This window comes from Vitis riparia, chromosome 1, assembly GCF_004353265.1.
Source record: "Vitis riparia cultivar Riparia Gloire de Montpellier isolate 1030 chromosome 1, EGFV_Vit.rip_1.0, whole genome shotgun sequence".
Taxonomy (NCBI): domain Eukaryota; kingdom Viridiplantae; phylum Streptophyta; class Magnoliopsida; order Vitales; family Vitaceae; genus Vitis; species Vitis riparia.
This window is the reverse complement of record NC_048431.1, coordinates 3,024,454-3,041,733: the sequence shown is the minus strand read 5'-3', so window position 1 is coordinate 3,041,733 and position 17,280 is coordinate 3,024,454. Positions and strand designations below refer to the sequence as shown.

Below are 17,280 nucleotides of genomic sequence, written 5' to 3'. Positions count from 1 at the left end.
GGATGCACGCTACAATTTTAATTAATTAATTTATTTTTAATTTTCATTTCAAATATGTATAATAAGCAATGCTAAGGAATACAAGTTCGGTTTCCTTGTCATTATACATCTCCAATGTTTACAATATGTAACACTACAGACCATAAAGACAAATATTATAATCACTCGATTCCTATGATAAGCATGACCCAGAAAACATTGTTAATTCGTGGGTAAATCTTATGCTATACAGGTGGTTTGCCGTGTTGATCTCAATCTCCAATTGCAATTTGACTCGGTGGTTTCTCTGGATAAGACGTATAGACTAACAGTGTGGATCTATATTATAATATTGTACACCAAGTCTATACAAATGGCAACTGTAAAGCAGTGAAGCATTAGATAATTAATTAATTGAAAGTCGTTGAGGTAAGAGATAGGCCTAGGCTTCTTAGCCGTCACATAAGACTTAGAGCTTGGGTACACCTAACCAGAGCCGGAGTGTTGAATTTTCAAGTTTCTATCCCCATCTTCCACCAAGTAGAAGTGAACCTACTTGAGAGCTTTCATACTAGCAGCCACTTGCAAAGACCACGAAATTTGAGAAGTGCTTTTTTACATGAGTTAAGCTTGGGTTGGCTGTTTGGGCAGCTGTTGCCCAAGCTCTCAGGGTAAAATGATTGATTATTGGAACTAGTAAGCAGTAAGAAGAGTTTGGTCTTCTACGGAACCCATAAGCAATAATTTTGTATAATGAAAAAATGGAACAGAAATTATGTGGGGCTGCCCGGGTGAATAAAGCATCTCTGTCAACTCAGCCCGCGGCCTTTTTCACTATGCTATGCTGTTTTAACATGTTCCATTCCAACAACTCCAAACATCTCTAAAAGAGATGGGATTGCTCTGTCAGTTCAGTAGGAGCTGCTGTTAGATCCTTTTCTTCCTCCATCCTTCTCTCTCAAACACGGATCCACCTTGTATCCTTTATAAAGCCCCCCTGTTACGTATGTCTGAATGATCACAAAGCAAAGCCATGGCGGTTGTGAATGGGGTCAAGAAGGAGCTTCCTATAATTGGGTTCAAAAGGTCAAGGAGCTCACAGATTCATCGAACTACCCTTGCCTCTGTTGAATCCTTAACTATGCCTCTTGTTAGTATACTCTTTCTCTCTCTCTCATGTCTGATGTTGGTGTTGTTCTGGTTTGTGCTTCTTTATCATGACATTTTATATGAATGATTTGGTACAGATCCAGGAAGTTGTCATCTCAGCAGATTTTCAGTGTGTTGAATGCCAAAAGAGAATAGCTGCTATAATTTCAAGAATGAATGGTGAGTTTTGCTTGTGTCCTTTTAAGGAAGTGTTCTGCCTCAATTCTCCTGGGTATCTCTGGAAGCACTTGAGCTTTCAGAGGAGGTAGAACAGTAGTGGAAGTATTAGTGAGAAAAGTGGTCACACAAATTGGATAAGTTCTGTAAGGAATCATTCTCTCTCAACCAAAAAGTAGTCCATTTGCTTTCTTCCTGATAGTGGGTCATTGTGATTTACTAGTTAGCCCGCCCAGCACCCAGGTACTCACTTCAATTGAGAATTGCTTCAAGTTGGAGCATAATTTTTATTTTCCCCTAAAAAAGCTCCATAATAGTCTCCTTGGAAGTAGTTCTTCAATGAAGTTTATTCTACCTAGACCTCACACCAACATTTTTGTAGTTCTCATATCATGATTCATGAAGGGTCCACACATGCCTTATCATAAGATCCCATCTACCATGATGGCCCGCATTCATTTGGATCCACATATAAGTTGATCCCCATTACTTGGACACAAAATCACGGCTTTCCAGTCAAGCTTTCCATTTACCTTTTTCATCTTTGATGAGCAAGAAGTGGTGAATATGTCTATTAATTTCTCATTTTACAGCAGAGATGGAGTCGGTGGAAGTGAATGTGTTGGAGAAGAAGGTAACACTCACTTGTAGACCCACAAGTCAAGTTGCTGCCATATACAGGAACCCATTTCGCAAAGTTGCTCTGATCAAGCAGATATTTTGCAATTCATGGTGATGATTTCCAGTCAGAAACAACAGGATCCAACAAGCTATATATGACCGATGTGCTTGTTTTGAATACTCGTGTAAATATACATCACTATGTATATAATAAAAGCAAATATTCGATCAACTACTTTTTCATCACAAAAATCAACTATATTGAATGCTATATATTAAGTAGAAAGCATGAGATCACAACTTGTTAGGTTTTTTTTTGTCCTCCTCTTAGGGGAAAAACAACCTTTTGGAACAAGAAAGGAAGCTTCATTCCAAATCTAAGCAGAAATGAAGGCAAAAATGCTTTCCCTTGTTGGTAAAGCAAGGAAGGTTTGTAACAGAGCTATTGTTACTATTCTCATGAAATTTCTTTTTCATTGTTTTTTGAATCAGATTCCAAAATTAAGGTGGTGGTTGTTTTTTTACTTAACTCCAAATAGAACTTTAATACTTAATAGTGTTAAAGTATTAAATCGTTTATTTTTATAATATTTTATTTTTTTAAGAAGAATTAGCATGTTTTTTCTATTGGACAAAAAGTTTATAATAAGTAATAAAAAAATAGAAAAACAAATAATTTAAAGTTTAAAAGCAAATTACTTTCAACAAAAAAATAAAAAAATAAATACCCTCTAATTTTTATCAGATGGTTATGAATATGTGCTATCGCTCCTTTGCCATTAGTACGTGGAACTTCTTCTAAGTTTTTGAATTAATCAAATCTTTTATGATGAATCAGTTTAGTTTCCAACTTGACACCATTTACAAGCCTTTTTATTGGCCTTGTGGTACCATACAACTTAATAATTTTCCCTTTTTTCTTTAATTTCTAATTTTGTGAGATGATTTCGGTCCAAAGGACAAGTGATAATCAATGTTAGTAAGTCATGTTCGTGTCGTGTTAAAATATAAGTATTGTATTATATAGGTTAAGCCAAATCCGGTATAAATAATAATCACGTCAAAAATATAAACCTAAATATTACCCAATTGTTAATCATATAACACGTCGTGTAATCCATTTAACTCATTTAATAATCAGATTGGGTTAGGTCTTGAATAAATGTATGTGATTAATATGCTAATAAAATATATTTATGATTCAATTGATTTATTTATTTAAAAACAAATTTAAAATAATTCAAACATATGTTAAATAGTTTAAAATTATAATTAGTTTAATGAACAAGATTGTTATATAGGTCAATTCAACTTGAATTTTTGTTATATAAGTTGAGCAAAAAACTATTTATTTATTAAATAAGTTACGTTAATTGATACAAAATTTGACTAAGTCCAATTACACTGTATAAATCTATAAAACGACATGTTGAGTTTGAATAGTATTAGCAAATTATATCAAATTTTGTGGCCATCAATCTAAGTCATGAACCCATGGCTGCTGAGGCATGGGTCTTTTTGTCCCGGAAGATGCAAGGTATTGCTTTTGATGAACACTTGATGATGTGCACAATTGTGAAAGCCCAACAAATGGGTGGTTGATGAGAGGGTTCCTTGAAGGACTTGTCCTCTCCCAAAAGTGTGAGGAATGATATTTTAACAGTTTGATGCCTACTAAGATGGAAGTGGAGTTAGAAGGAATCACATGATCTCAACACATCTTAACAGTGGATTCAACATCAACATTCAATCATATCTAAACCATTAATTTAAAGCGGTTAGAGTTAAAAGGCTGATCATTAGGATCCACATAACTGCAACCTCAATTCAAATGATTAGGATGCTCTTTTTTTTTTTTTTTTTTTTTTTTTTTTTTTTTTTTTTATAGAAATGTGTTAGAATTACAAATTGAGTAAGAGGGGATTTTTTTTTTTTTTTTACTAATTTGTTTTTAGATTTTAAGTTGTTTGTTATTTTATTTTATTTATGATTTATTATAATTTTTTTTAATGAAAAAAAAAATATTTGACATTTTTTAAATGAAAAAGAAAACATATTGATTTTTCTTTACTTTTTAATATTTAATAAAAATATGATATTTAAAAAATAAACAATTTAATACTTAATATTATTAAATATTAAAATTCTATTTAAAATTAAATAAAAAAAACAAATAGTTTTATTTATAAGAGAAAATAATGAATTTAGATAAAACAATGTACTGTATCATAAATTTAATTTTTATCAAATTTTTACTTTTTATAAAAAATTATAAAAGATTGATTAAAAATTGAATTTGTGATTAAAAAGAAAAACTAAAAAATATTTATAATATATATATATATATATTATTGAATAACGTAATAAAAATCTTATATTTTTTAATAGCAGATATTGAAATAGAATATAATTTTTATTTTAAACAAACGTTTGACATTGAAAAATAATATCTATTCTATATTTATTTTGTAAAATTAATATATATCATCTTATGATTTCATATCTATTGGAAATGATATTTACAAATATCATTTCCCATTTAAAATGATATCTTAATATTTGTATTTCTTATTCAATAAGATATAATATACAAATCTTATTCTATCTTATCATGTCTAACTAATCAAACATGGTCATAATTATAATGAAATATTAACTAAAATATCAACATTTACTTATTTTTAAATATGTGTCTTATAAGATAACATCGGGTGATTGGTAAAAGAATAAAGAAGATAGGAATATAAGTATTAAGGAGAAATTCTAAATAATTATTAATATTATTGGATGACTATTAATAATATAAATAATTTGAATTATAATAAAACTCTACCATTAATAATAATTCTAAAATAAATAATAAAATAAAAATATTATCACTTCTTATATTTTAACATCTTATTTCTCGGTCATATAAGAAATTTTAATTAATAGTTTTAACTTTTTTTTATTTAATCATTTCTTTTAACTTCATATTTATTAATATTTTTAGCTTCAAAATGCCAACCATTTATTGGGATTGAAGTTTGCAACTATCTAAAAATTTTTTAGCAACACCTTTGAATAGAATCACTAGAGTTTAATTTGTACAAAGTTTCGATATAAAATCAAAGTAATTTATTATTTTTTAAAGTTTTTTTAAAAATATTTTTACGAAATTTCATCAATTTCTCACTTTGTTTTTTTTTTTGGAAATCCAATATTTCTAATATTTTCATAAAATTGAATGATTCGATGTTTGATCAATTTTCGATATCTTCATCATTGGATATGACCAATATTTTGCAAATATTGACACTATAGCCTTTGCCATTATCATGCAATAGAGTAACTTATGAATGTTGTCATTTGCTACTTCGCATTCTTGGCCCGTTAGTGGTAATTGTTTGCCCGCTCGCCCTCTTGGGCTCCTAATTGGGCCTCGTTTGGTTCACTGCAGGGATGTTGTCTTTGGACATGTAGCCCACTTGACATTTTTGTTTTGCCATTTGAAGGATTTTTCCATGATATTGTTTGCAGCAAATACGCCTCCTCGGTAAAATCGGTGACTGCACTAAGGGTTTGTTTGTTACAACTTTGTTAATTATTTTAAGAAACAAAATTTTGTTTTTGTAAAATTTATTTCTCATTAAAAATTTCTCAAAAATATTTTTTTTAATAAAAATTTTATTTTTAAAAAATATTTCTAAGCAGGAGTTCAATTCTTAAATTCTTATTCTTGTTTTATTTTATTTAACACGGGAAGTCGCACCCCGTTCGGGTACGAAGCATTGCCCATTTGGGATTTGGGAATTTAGGAGGAGAGGCGGGCGCATACACAAAAGTCCCCAGTCTGCTGCTTCACATATAAAACCAACCATTAGCCATATTGGCGACACGCGGGCCACAAATCCGTGTTTAGCCCAACCAGACCCACGAGACTCAATTCAGAATCTCCTCGCTTTCGCAAACCCTAACCCTAAACTCTAGATTTGCTGCGATAACGATGGCCAGCGATACCCCGGATTCCAAACGCAAGCACCGAAGATCCTCCGATGATGATGCCGATGACTCGTCCAAGCGCCGTAAGCACCGTCATCACCACCACCATCGCCGCCACCGTCATAGCAGCCGGAAACACGAAGCTGAGGGGGAAGGAAAACATGAAGCCGAAGGCGACGGAAAACACGCGGCCGAAGATTTTGTGGCTCTTCCATCACCACAGCCCGCTGCTACTGTCGTTGCTGTTGTATCGGGTTCCAATTGGAGACCCGATTATGATATGGAAGAAGGTGAGATTGTCGAAGAAGAGGAGTTTGGGGCTGGCAGTGATGCAATTGAGAAGAAGAAATCTGATTCTGATGTTGAGTCTGGCGAGATTAAAGCACTGGAAGTTCGTGATGTATCTGATGTTCAAAATCTGGTGGGTTCTGATTCCTCTTCCGTTGTTTTTCTCCCCTTGCTTTCTGTTTGGTTGTTGAGAAAATTGAGGAAAATTAAAATCAAATTAGCATTTAACAATTAATGTTAACTAAGCTAAGTAATGTTTGAATAAAATATAGTTTACTGGAAATTTTGATTTATTTTACCAACTGTTTTTTTTGGAGCCACCAAATTGAAGTATTATGTTGTTTTTTGTTTCTCTTATGAAACATCGTAAGTGTAACAGAGTGAATTTACCATGAATATGTAAGAGGCTGATTGTACTACGAGAGCATGAACCTGAGTGTATTTCTCCTGACTTTGTAAGAGCCTGATTATGCCACACGAACATGTATTGCAAACAAGAGCTGGGTGTTCTGTCATTATAAATTTTTTTTTCAGGCACAGTTTCTGTAGGCGTTACCTGGAGAGTTGATGGCTTACAATTCATTTTGTAAGAATTTAAGAACTGGTGACATGTTTTTTCTTTAGTAGTTTTTTTAGTCCATATTTTCTATTTGTTTTGGGGTGCTTATATGTTTTTCCTTTGCATTGTTTTTCAGGATGGTCATATGGCAAATGGTGATCAACAAGAATTTTGCGCAATGGCTAATAGTAGAGGGAAAGTTGCTAGAAATTCGAATACATTGCAAGAGTATACGAGCGATGATGATTTGGTGACTGATTCAGATTTAGTAAATGAGACAGGCAAATCAGACTATGAAGCTAAAATTGGTAATAAGATCCATGGTGAGGATGGTTTGTCAAGGCATTCAAGTGCCAAGCATTACGAAGAATTGTTTTCGAGTGGTAGTCCAGATGGTGAGATGAATAGGGATGCTCGCCATGAATCTCATCGGAAGAACAATTCGGGATGTGAATCTCCTGTAAAAGGATATGGCAAGACAGAGAGTTATTATGAGGTTGATAAAAGTGAATTACAAAACCAGAGAAAATCGTTGTCATCTGAAAGTGCAGGGGACAAATACAAAAAGTTGGCACACTCACCAACTCATGACCGATATCGAGATAAGGTCCATATGAGGGGCAGATCAAGGTCACATGATCATGCTAGGGAGCGGTCTCGTTCCCAAAGCATTTTGCAAGATGTGGCCCTATCTAACGCAACACACCATCAAGAATGGAATGCCTCAAGTTATGCTGGTAACAGAAGGACTGACAATGATACAGATGAAGAAATGGCTCTAAGAAGAAGGGATTATCGACATCCTAGCCGAGATTTGGTGAGGGATGAGGAAAGAGAGCGTAGTAGTAGTCATAGCAGACAAACTCAGAGAGGGGACAAACATCAAAGTCGGGAGACATGGGACATGGCTAAGGCAGGAAGGGAGATGGACTGGGAAAGGCAAAGGGAGAGAGAGCAAGACAGAAGTAGGGAGAGGGAGAGGGAGAGGGAGAGGAACCGGGAAAGGGATAGAAAAAGGGAGAAGGAACGGGATAGGAGCATGGACAGGGAGATGGATAGGAATAGGAAAAGGGAGAAGGATATGGGCACAGACAGGGACATGGACAGGGGTAGGAAACAGGAGAGAGAAAGAGATAGGAGCTGGGACAGGGACAGGGCAAGGGAGAGAGATAGAAATAGAAATAGGGACATAGACAGGGAGAACGACAGGGATAGGGCCAGGGACAGGAAATCAGAGAGGGGGAGTGGAAGGGACAGAAGTAGGGATAAAGTTAGGGATTCCGAGAGTGATAGAGTTAGCAGGCACCATAAATACGAAACTCTTAATGATGGTTATGGAAATCGAGATAGGTATGGTGATTCCTGGTATCTAAGACATGATGAGACAGAACATCAGAGGCATAGAACAAGGAAGAATGATGAAGAAAAAGGTCTCAGTTCTAAGAATGATTCTCTTGAAGGGAATGGTGACAAACTGAATAGGTACTTCTTTTCTTCATAAGTGTCCATGTGATTTATTGATCAATTATGGTCTCTTTTTTGTTTTTGGTTTCTCTATTACTAATTCTAGTGTTACAGAGATGAAGATGAGCATGAAGACTACCAGGAAAGGGTTACATTGCAACTAGCAGAAAAGGAAGAGGAAGAGTTTAACCGAATTAAGGAGGAGAGTAGAAGGCGAAGACAAGCCATCCTAGAAAAATATAAAAGTCAACACTCACAGCAACAACTTGCATCTCATACAGAGGATACAGGGAAAGGTACCTAATAGTTAATATACTTTTTTTATAGGCAAAAAAAGAATATGTTAAAAACGCCTAAAAGAAGGTGCAACAATGGACACTCAAAGCAAACAAAATACGCCTAGCCTAGATGAGGAGCGGATGAACAAAAAAACCCTTCCCTTACTTTAAGCTCAGCCAATCTACAAAATCTATCATTGTCAACCCAATAGTTAATAGTTACTTTGGATTTCTTTATTTTTTTGCTCTTTTCTCTTTTTTCTTTCTCCTTTCTCCTTTTATAATTTTTTTTTTTTTGATCAGATCCTTTTATAATTATTTTTAAAGCTTTGAATGAACTTAGGGATGCCAATAAATTTAGCTGGTTTAACTTGCTTGTGAGCTTGCTTTGGGGAGCTCAAGTATAAGCTTGATATTCAAGCCATTGATCAGTCTGAGATGGGCTGGGTTATACCTTTTTCAAATGAAATACTGTATACATGGTATCTTCTTCTTTTTGAGGGTCTAACCTTTTATACTCTATCTACTTGGCTGTAGCCTCTTGGATGGATATCAAATTGTCTTTTCGAGTTTCTATATTATTCTTTATGTTAATTAATTCGTATTTGCATTTACTTGGCCCAGATAAGGAATCTGTGGAGCAGCCCAGTGAGACAATAGTTGCTGAAACTATGGTTCCAGAGGTTCCCGATGGGAAGAATGATGGTACAGATACCTATGATGCTGATCCATCATTTTCTGTGGGGAAGTCACCTCCACAAAATGGACTTTCTGCCTCTGAGAGGACATCTGGTGCCGGGGGTCTGGGTGAGGGCACTCCAAAGGTGTGTCTGTTGTCCCTGAAAGTATTGTACATGTTCTAACCCTGTGCATCCTTCTGTGCTCCATCTGTGCTTCTAATGTTTGATAAACATACCTTTAAAAACATCTTCTAAACATTGTTTGCTTTTTTAGTTGTTTTATTGCTATATTTCATAAGCTTGATGAAACATAACCTGGGGTTCACATGTAGATTCTAATGAGGTGTATCGTTTTTATTTTATCAATTTGTGCAGAGTGAAAGACCAGATGATATGTTCTGTGATGATATTTTTGGAGAGTCACCAGCAGGAGTTCGTAAATCGGTACGTGTCCCAATTTTGAGCCCTTTATTTATCTAATATATTCTACATTTCTACCCCATATTTTTGTGTAAGTGCATAATTATGGTATTTGAAAGGAATGGATGTTTCTTTTTCTCTACCCTTTTTTTGTTCTCTGTTTCCTTTTTCTTTTAAGGTTGTGGTCTTAGTTTGTCATTACCTCTTAAATATCACCTTCTCAACCCACCATGTGATGGTTTGATCTTTAGATTTTCTCTTCTAGGTCTCATGTTGATAATTGGAAAAAAATGGTCCCACCTATTTTGATAATGTAGATCAGCTGCCACTCAAACATTAAATTTCCTTTTGAAACAAAAAATGTTCAAGTCTTGGAGATGTGGCTAAACACTTAGATCATGCACTTTGGTTCCTAGATTTTATGACTTCCAAATTCTACTTTTTTTCTAAATTTTAAATTCTACATTTTTCTTCAATTAATGTGCAATCATTCTTCCAATGAATTTTACTGGTAAAGAATATCTCTCTATCAAGCAATCAAACCATCCTTAATATATCTTTTTGGGATGGGTTAGAGTGTATATAGGTGATTACTCTTTGTCCATGGTGCACTTCATTTTCTGGATGAGCTCTATGTAGGGACAGAATACTGTTTTTTGTGTCTCTCTTTGCTTTGTATGGCCTTTTGGCGTCTGTGTATACACTGCGTATACTTTTGTGCTTTCTTTTCTCATGCTCTTTTGATAGATTTGATATTTGCCTATCAAAAATATCTCCCTTTTCAACTCTCTTTTTGCTTTGTATTTTGTTCAACAAAAGGTCTTTAGCGTGAAACATGGTTTTCTTGTTGTAAGAGCCAAAGACAAAAAGGTGTTACATGACAGTTTAAGTCATAGTATGACTGTTCAATTATGTTAGCATGAAAAGAAGAATATTAGTCCACCATCTTGTTTTATGAAATTCATTGTTGATCTTCATAAGAGAGGTTGCCGTTCACTCCTGACGTATATGTTGTGTCCTATTTATTAATGCCTTGAGTGACCTTTGTTTGTGATTTTGGAACTAATAGCTTATTTCAATCATGCTTGACCTGATTGGTATTTTTTCTTTTCAGGGAAGAGGAGATGGCTTACTAATCGAAAGGAGTGGTCTTCATGACAATTGGGATGATGCAGAGGGATACTATAGTCAGTATTTGACGAATCATCATCTGTGTTTTATTTTTATTTTCATTTTTCTATCAGTATTTGACCAGCCATCATCTTTTTATTTTTTTAATTGCCTGAATGATTTGTTGTTAGTTTTGTTAATAATTAGGCCCCAACTGGAAAATGTCTGCAGAACTTATTCTTTTTTTGAAAGCATTACAAATTTGTCTCCTATTAAAACCCAGTTCAACTCAGTTGTTTCTTTTTTCTTACCTTAAATATTACAGCTGTCTGGACTTTCTTTATCTTGCTTATGTGATGTTGAACACAATGAACTTTCATTTTCCAAACCTAATACCCAACAGGTACTTTGTTCTTTGATTAGTTCTACAGTTAAGAGCAAAATTCAAATCTGTTTGGATAGGACCCTTGGAATTCCACACCAATAATTATTAAGTCTTATAGGCAAATTTCCTTTCCCTCCCACAGGGCTCAATATGATGGCAGCTCTTATTTGGTGTTTGGATGGAGCATTATATGTAGGAGAACTTTCTACTTCTTATCTAGGCTCACCTCTTCAGGCCCCTAACAAGCATTGTGGTGTGGGGGATTCAAACGAGGAGAAGTTGAAGAGGAAATTGGTTGCTTGGAAAAAATTGTACCTATCCAAAGGAAGAAATCTTGTCCTTATTAAGAACACTCTATCATCAAACCTCCCTATCTATTTTATGTCCCTCTTTGCAATTCTCAAAAAAGTGTGGATCAAATTAGAGAGAATTCAAAGAAACCTTTTATGGGGAGATACGAGAAAGAGAAGAAAGATCCATTTGGTAAATTGGCCAAATGTGTGTACAGATAAGAAGCATGGAGGGCTGGGATTAAGAGGGTTGGTGGCTCTCAAAGAGGCCTTGCTAGGCAAATGGTAATGGAGATTTTCTTTTGAGTGAGAGAGCTTGTGGAGGAAGATTATTTTGGGAAAATTCAGGGAGATGGAAGAGAAGGGAAATGGTACACATACAAGATTTTGGTGGGATGGTTGGGCGTGAGAGTTTAATTTGAAAGATGCATACCTTACTCTTTTCAAAATAGCATCCCACAAAAATGCTGCAGTTACAGATTTATAGGAAAGAGGAGGCAGAGGTGTTCAATTGGAGGTTCAATTTAGAAGGCCCTTTCAAGCTTGGGAGATGAAGGATGTGGGAGCTTATTTACCCGTTAAAAGTGCAAGAAGGAGAGGACACTTTAATTTGGAAAGATGATAGGAGGGAAAATTTCAGTGTCAAGTTATTTTACAATTCCTTGAGGGTGGTGAATAATTTAGTATTTCTAGGCAAAGAGATCTGGGGATCTTGTGCTTATCTTAGAACTTTATTTTTTTTGCGCTGGGGAAGCTGTTGGGGGAAGATCTTAACTGTAGATATGAAGAGGGGATGGTGAAGAATGAGTTGATCACATTATGACTCATTGTGATAAGGCTTGAGAGCTATGGACTTTTTTGTTAGCAATCTTTGGCTTGGTTTGAGTGTTTTCAGCCTTAGTGAGAAATCTCCTTCTAGAAAGGAAATTAAGGGGCTAAATAAGAAGAAAAGAGTAGTTTGGTGCTTGGCTCCAATTTGCTTATTTTAGTGTATTTGGAAATAGTGCAACCGAAGGACTTTTGAAGATGAAGAGCTTTCACATCAAAGGTTAAAGAACTTCTTCATATGGTTGCTTTTAGAGTGCTCATGGGATTCTTTGGAGTTGGAGAACCCCTCTATTTTGAATTTCTTAGATGCTCTTTATTGTGGTTAGCTTTACCTTGTTTTTGTGGGCTAACTTTGTTTGACGCATACTTTGGGTTGTTCTGTGTATGCTGTCTGTATATGTGGGGTGCACCCTCTCTTTTTTGGCATTTCTTAATATATGATTTTGTTGTCTTTAAAAAAAAAAAAAAAAAAAACTGTCACAAATGAATTTTACATGCTAAAAGCAAAATGTGCATTGATGCTGTTTGGTTTGACTTTTTATTCATATAAAGCACATTATTTTGCCCAAGGATACAGCTAATTAGAATTGTTATCATAATTTCTTTTGATCTCAAAGTGTCGTGAAATAGAAGATATTGTTTTTGGGCGCATGTGTGATGGTGATAAATACAACTCCCCAAACATGTCTAGCATCAAGTTAGTCTGTTTTGAACATACCATATTCTGAAAGGGCAAACAATTAAGAGAACGATTTATGTGTATTATTCATCTAGGCTAAGAAGTCATTCAAGTACCCCTGAGTTGAACTCTGTATTTTTAGGTTGTATCAGTTTTTGTCTTCTAATGATTACCTTAATTCTCTCTCAACAATTACTTTTCTGATTCAGGTCATCGGTTTGGAGAGATACTTGATGGTCGATATGAAATTACTGCTGCCCATGGAAAAGGTGTCTTTTCAACAGTAGTTCGCGCAAAGGATCTTAAGGCTGGGAATGGTGAGCCAGAAGAAGTGGCTATAAAAATCATACGAAATAATGACACAATGTGAGTGGCCATAATCTCCCTTGCCCACCCTTGTATGTTAATTTGTTTTCTCCATGGATACTGCATTTTTTTAACTTACTATCACCTGGATTGATCTGATTTGCATAATGCATACCAGTAATGGACTCGATCATTTTTAAATTCAATCACTAGGTCATTGGAATAGTTTTTGAATTTTTTTTTTGCTGCACTTTGTTGTTACTTGTTACTTTGCAATGTTGTTATAGACAGATTATTTCTCATGAATATTTGCCATTGGCCTGCTGAAGAGTTCTGTTCTGTTATCTGCTCTAAACTTTCTCCACTATTTGCAGGTATAAAGCTGGTTTGGAAGAGTTGGTCATATTAAAGAAATTAGTAGGTGCAGATCCAGATGACAAGCGTCATTGTGTTCGTTTTCTCTCTAGTTTCAAATACAGGAATCATCTTTGTTTAGTTTTTGAATCTCTTCATATGAATCTCCGTGAGGTTCTAAAGAAGTTCGGTCGTAATATTGGCCTTAAATTAACTGCTGTAAGGGCATATGCTAAACAGCTTTTCATTGCTCTCAAGCATCTTAGGAACTGTGGCGTTCTGCATTGTGACATAAAGCCAGATAATATGCTGGTAGGTTTTAAGTATACTTTTATGTCCAGTTGCCTGCCTTAGTTTTTTATTTGTTATAATAAATTTTGCATTGAATTTTACCATATATTCATTGCCTCTTTCAGGTAAATGAGGCCAAAAATGTCCTGAAACTCTGTGATTTTGGTAATGCAATGTTTTCTGGTAAAAATGAAATTACACCATATCTTGTGAGCCGCTTTTATCGTGCCCCTGAGATAAGTAAGTCCCATTCTTGAACCATCCTGTTGATTTGATTGAAATGATTAATATAATCTTCTTTAGTTAGGTAGTTTGCCAAATAATTTATTTTTGGAGAATGCTGTCTCTTAAATCATTTAGTCTCTAATTCTTTCCTTCTGCAGTTCTAGGCTTGTCTTATGACCATCCCATGGATATTTGGTCAGTTGGTTGTTGTTTGTATGAGCTTTATACGGGAAAAGTTCTTTTTCCGGGTCCTTCAAACAATGACATGCTTCGGCTTCACATGGAGTTGAAGGGTCCTTTTCCAAAAAAGATGCTTCGAAAGGTTAGAGTTTAATTTGTTTATTTAGAGATGCAGGCAAAGATTCCTATTCTTCTTTGAAGCATGCGCTGGTTTTTTGGTTGAGATCTTGTAGCGGTTTAACTGGACATGCTATGCAATTTACATTTGTATATATGTTCTGTATGGCTGCATTACATTGTGGATATGATTCTTCTCTAATTGTTTTGAATATTTTTTGCTCTTTTCTTTCTTCTTACAGGGAGCATTTACTGATCAGCACTTTGATCAGGACCTTAATTTCCATGCCACTGAGGAGGATCCTGTCACAAAGAAGGTAGGATTTGGACTCTTAACATTCTTGGCCAATTTACTTATTATATTTGTATATATAGTCGACTATCCAAAAAAATATATATTTGTATCTATAGTTGTCATGGATGAGAGGCTTTATGGTGCCTCTGTAATGGTAATTGAACTTTTACTTTTGCAGACAATAAAAAGGCTGATTATGAACATAAGGCCAAAAGATATTGGTGCAATAATTTCAAGCTCTCCTGGTGAGGACCCAAAGATGGCAGTGAATTTCAAAGATCTTTTAGAAAAAATATTTGTGTTGGATCCGGAGAAGAGGATGACAGTCTCACAAGCATTGTGTCATCCATTCATCACGGGCAAGTGAACAATGACGCTGATTTTCTGACTCCAGAATAGATGTTGCGCTTGATATTTGTACATTATGACCTAAATTTATATTCAGATCTCTAATCATTGGGCATTTATCTGTCTTTATCTTCTCTGTGCTGGGTTAAGAGCTTTCAACACAGTTTTTGGCATTGGTTGAAGTCAAATGGAAGATGTTTGGTCCGGAGACCTCCTTACTTGGCGGTTCTTTCACTGGAATGTGTTCTGTTTCTATTGTAAGACAACTCGCCAAAGGCGTTTTTTTCTCTTGTAATCATTCTTGATGATGGTTATCATGAAGATTTTATCACATTTCATCCTTGTTTACTCCATCATAGTTATATTTGTACTTTGAACATATGTTTTTGCATCTAAATTGGTGGGAAATTACTAATGGCCTTATATTCTAATTCCATATGAGTTTGTAAATTGTTTTCATAGTTAAGAACCTTTGTTGAATGTAGATAGGGAATTTCCTGTTTCTTCCCACTTTTCTGCCTTTCTTTTTCCTGGTTTACCTGGATAATTTGTTGCAGTGCTCTTGGATATTAAATTTCTATCCATTTTAAGGCATTTGTAGCACTATCTTTCCGTTTCTCATTCTCTTCAATCGTTCCCCACACCCTTTTTATTTTTACTTTTAATTTTCAGTGTTCATTTTATTCAATTGATTAAGTCCTGGAGAGTCTAATTGAATTTTTCATTCAGGATATCTACCAGTGCTATGAGGCAATCCTTCCATGCTTAGATGCTTAAAAGGCACCCAGGAGAAGGTACCTTGGTTTGTTTATTGGGAGCTTACTGTGACACCCTTGAAAGTTCATGATATGGCTTGATTAAAATTTCATCTTCCTGTTGCCTTCAAAATTAGTTACTGGGTTTGAATGTAAATTCATAATGGTTGAATTGAAATGGGCTACTTCTATAGCCAGAATTCATACCTTTGGCATTTGCTTATCAGGCACATGTGGAAATAGGGACTGAATTGCTTGCTTATGCATTTTGAAACATGTTTTTTAAGTGGCAGTACTACTGTCTATAACAGTGACTTGTTTTTTCTCCTTTTTTCCTTTTTTTTTTTGCTCTTCATCCTCCTGTCTTAATATCTTTGTCAGGCATAAGTCAGACTTATAGTTGTGTGATGGTCAATTTTTTTTTTTTTTTTAAATAACTTTTCCAGTGAAGTAGTGGTTTCTGTGTGATATCTGCTTTGGGTGCTTAGTATATTGTTTATATTCTTTCTGATTTTACATATATGCATATTCTAATAATATTGCATTACATCTGATCCATGGTTTGGTCATTCTGGAGGCATTCGCTCTGGGGATGTACACTGCAGTGGTCATGAAGTGAAAATAAATCTCAGTAAGTTACCCATCTTTTAAAATCTCATGTTTTACTCTTAAAGAATAGGTTAGGGACAGTATACATGTAGTATACTCCTTGAAAGATCAATATGTTGATGTGAGATTTTGTCTTTTTAGGGTACATCCTCTCATAATTCTTCAAAACCTGTAAGTATTCTCAAATTCTATTTATTTGTCTTAACCTATTCTGTTTTTGGATATTATTCATGGTTTCTAGCAAGAATGAAAATATCTGTTTTTACGGATATATCGGGAAATATCGGTGGAACAAAAATCGATCAAAACTCATTAAGATGTTGAGAAAAATTATAAAAAAATGATATAAGAAGTAATAATAAATATTTTGAAGTTGTTTTGTTAGAGAAATTAATATATGTATGATATACTTTGTCGTATTCGATAATAATATTGTGTACGTTGATAAAAAATATAATTTTATAAATATATATTCATTATTAAGTTACATTAAATATTATTAGATAATAATATTGTGACATTTTATTATAGTATGCGTAACTTTAAAATATAATTAATATTAAAATTATGATCCATTTAATTCATTTATATTTATTGATATAAAATAAATGATAACATATGTATAAATTTTTTAAATATTTATATTTTTTATATTTAATATGTAAATATTATAAAAAATCTGTTAAGAAAATTATCACGATAATTTTTATATTTTTAGTGATCAATTAAACAAAATTTAAAAATAAATAAATTAGAATTAATTTGGTTGTTAAAATATTCTTTTAATATTTCATTTTTATGATGGTTTTAGTATATATCTATTACGGTGCACTTAGTCTAATGAAAGGGCAAGTTAGCCCAGTGGTGAGCCAAGGATGATTTTGCTTGTTTTGGCTTGGGTTTGAGTCCCAA

At 34.1% G+C, this 17,280-nt stretch overlaps 2 protein-coding genes across 5 annotated transcripts; both read left to right on the top strand.

Annotated features, from left to right (window-relative positions):
- The first annotated feature begins 632 nt into the window (after positions 1-632).
- LOC117914619 lies at positions 633-2,226 on the top strand. Of its 2 annotated transcripts, none has more exons than XM_034830027.1 (3): positions 633-1,129; positions 1,227-1,308; positions 1,899-2,226. In XM_034830027.1, exons 1-3 carry the CDS (start codon positions 1,013-1,015, stop codon positions 2,039-2,041), a joined length of 342 nt encoding a protein of 113 aa, XP_034685918.1. In that variant the 5' UTR covers positions 633-1,012; the 3' UTR covers positions 2,042-2,226. The 2 variants fall into 2 exon arrangements, with proteins under 2 accessions (XP_034685918.1, XP_034685927.1); XM_034830036.1 differs by having other exon boundaries at positions 639-1,129; positions 1,902-2,226.
- Positions 2,227-5,791: 3,565 nt separating this feature from the next.
- Positions 5,792-16,637, top strand: LOC117917335 (serine/threonine-protein kinase prpf4B-like). Of its 3 annotated transcripts, XR_004651677.1 has the most exons (16): positions 6,259-6,328; positions 6,730-6,781; positions 6,891-8,236; positions 8,333-8,514; positions 9,121-9,320; positions 9,552-9,620; positions 10,711-10,783; positions 13,098-13,254; positions 13,569-13,860; positions 13,965-14,079; positions 14,223-14,386; positions 14,604-14,678; positions 14,835-15,261; positions 15,734-15,798; positions 16,337-16,390; positions 16,510-16,637. XR_004651677.1 is itself a non-coding variant. In XM_034833583.1 (12 exons), exons 1-12 carry the CDS (start codon positions 5,912-5,914, stop codon positions 15,021-15,023), a joined length of 3,279 nt encoding a protein of 1,092 aa, XP_034689474.1. In that variant the 5' UTR covers positions 5,792-5,911; the 3' UTR covers positions 15,024-15,440. The 3 variants fall into 3 exon arrangements, 1 of the variants encoding a protein (XP_034689474.1); XR_004651670.1 differs by lacking the exon at positions 6,730-6,781 and having other exon boundaries at positions 5,792-6,328; XM_034833583.1 differs by lacking the exons at positions 6,730-6,781; positions 15,734-15,798; positions 16,337-16,390; positions 16,510-16,637 and having other exon boundaries at positions 5,792-6,328; positions 14,835-15,440.
- The last annotated feature ends 643 nt before the right edge of the window (positions 16,638-17,280 follow it).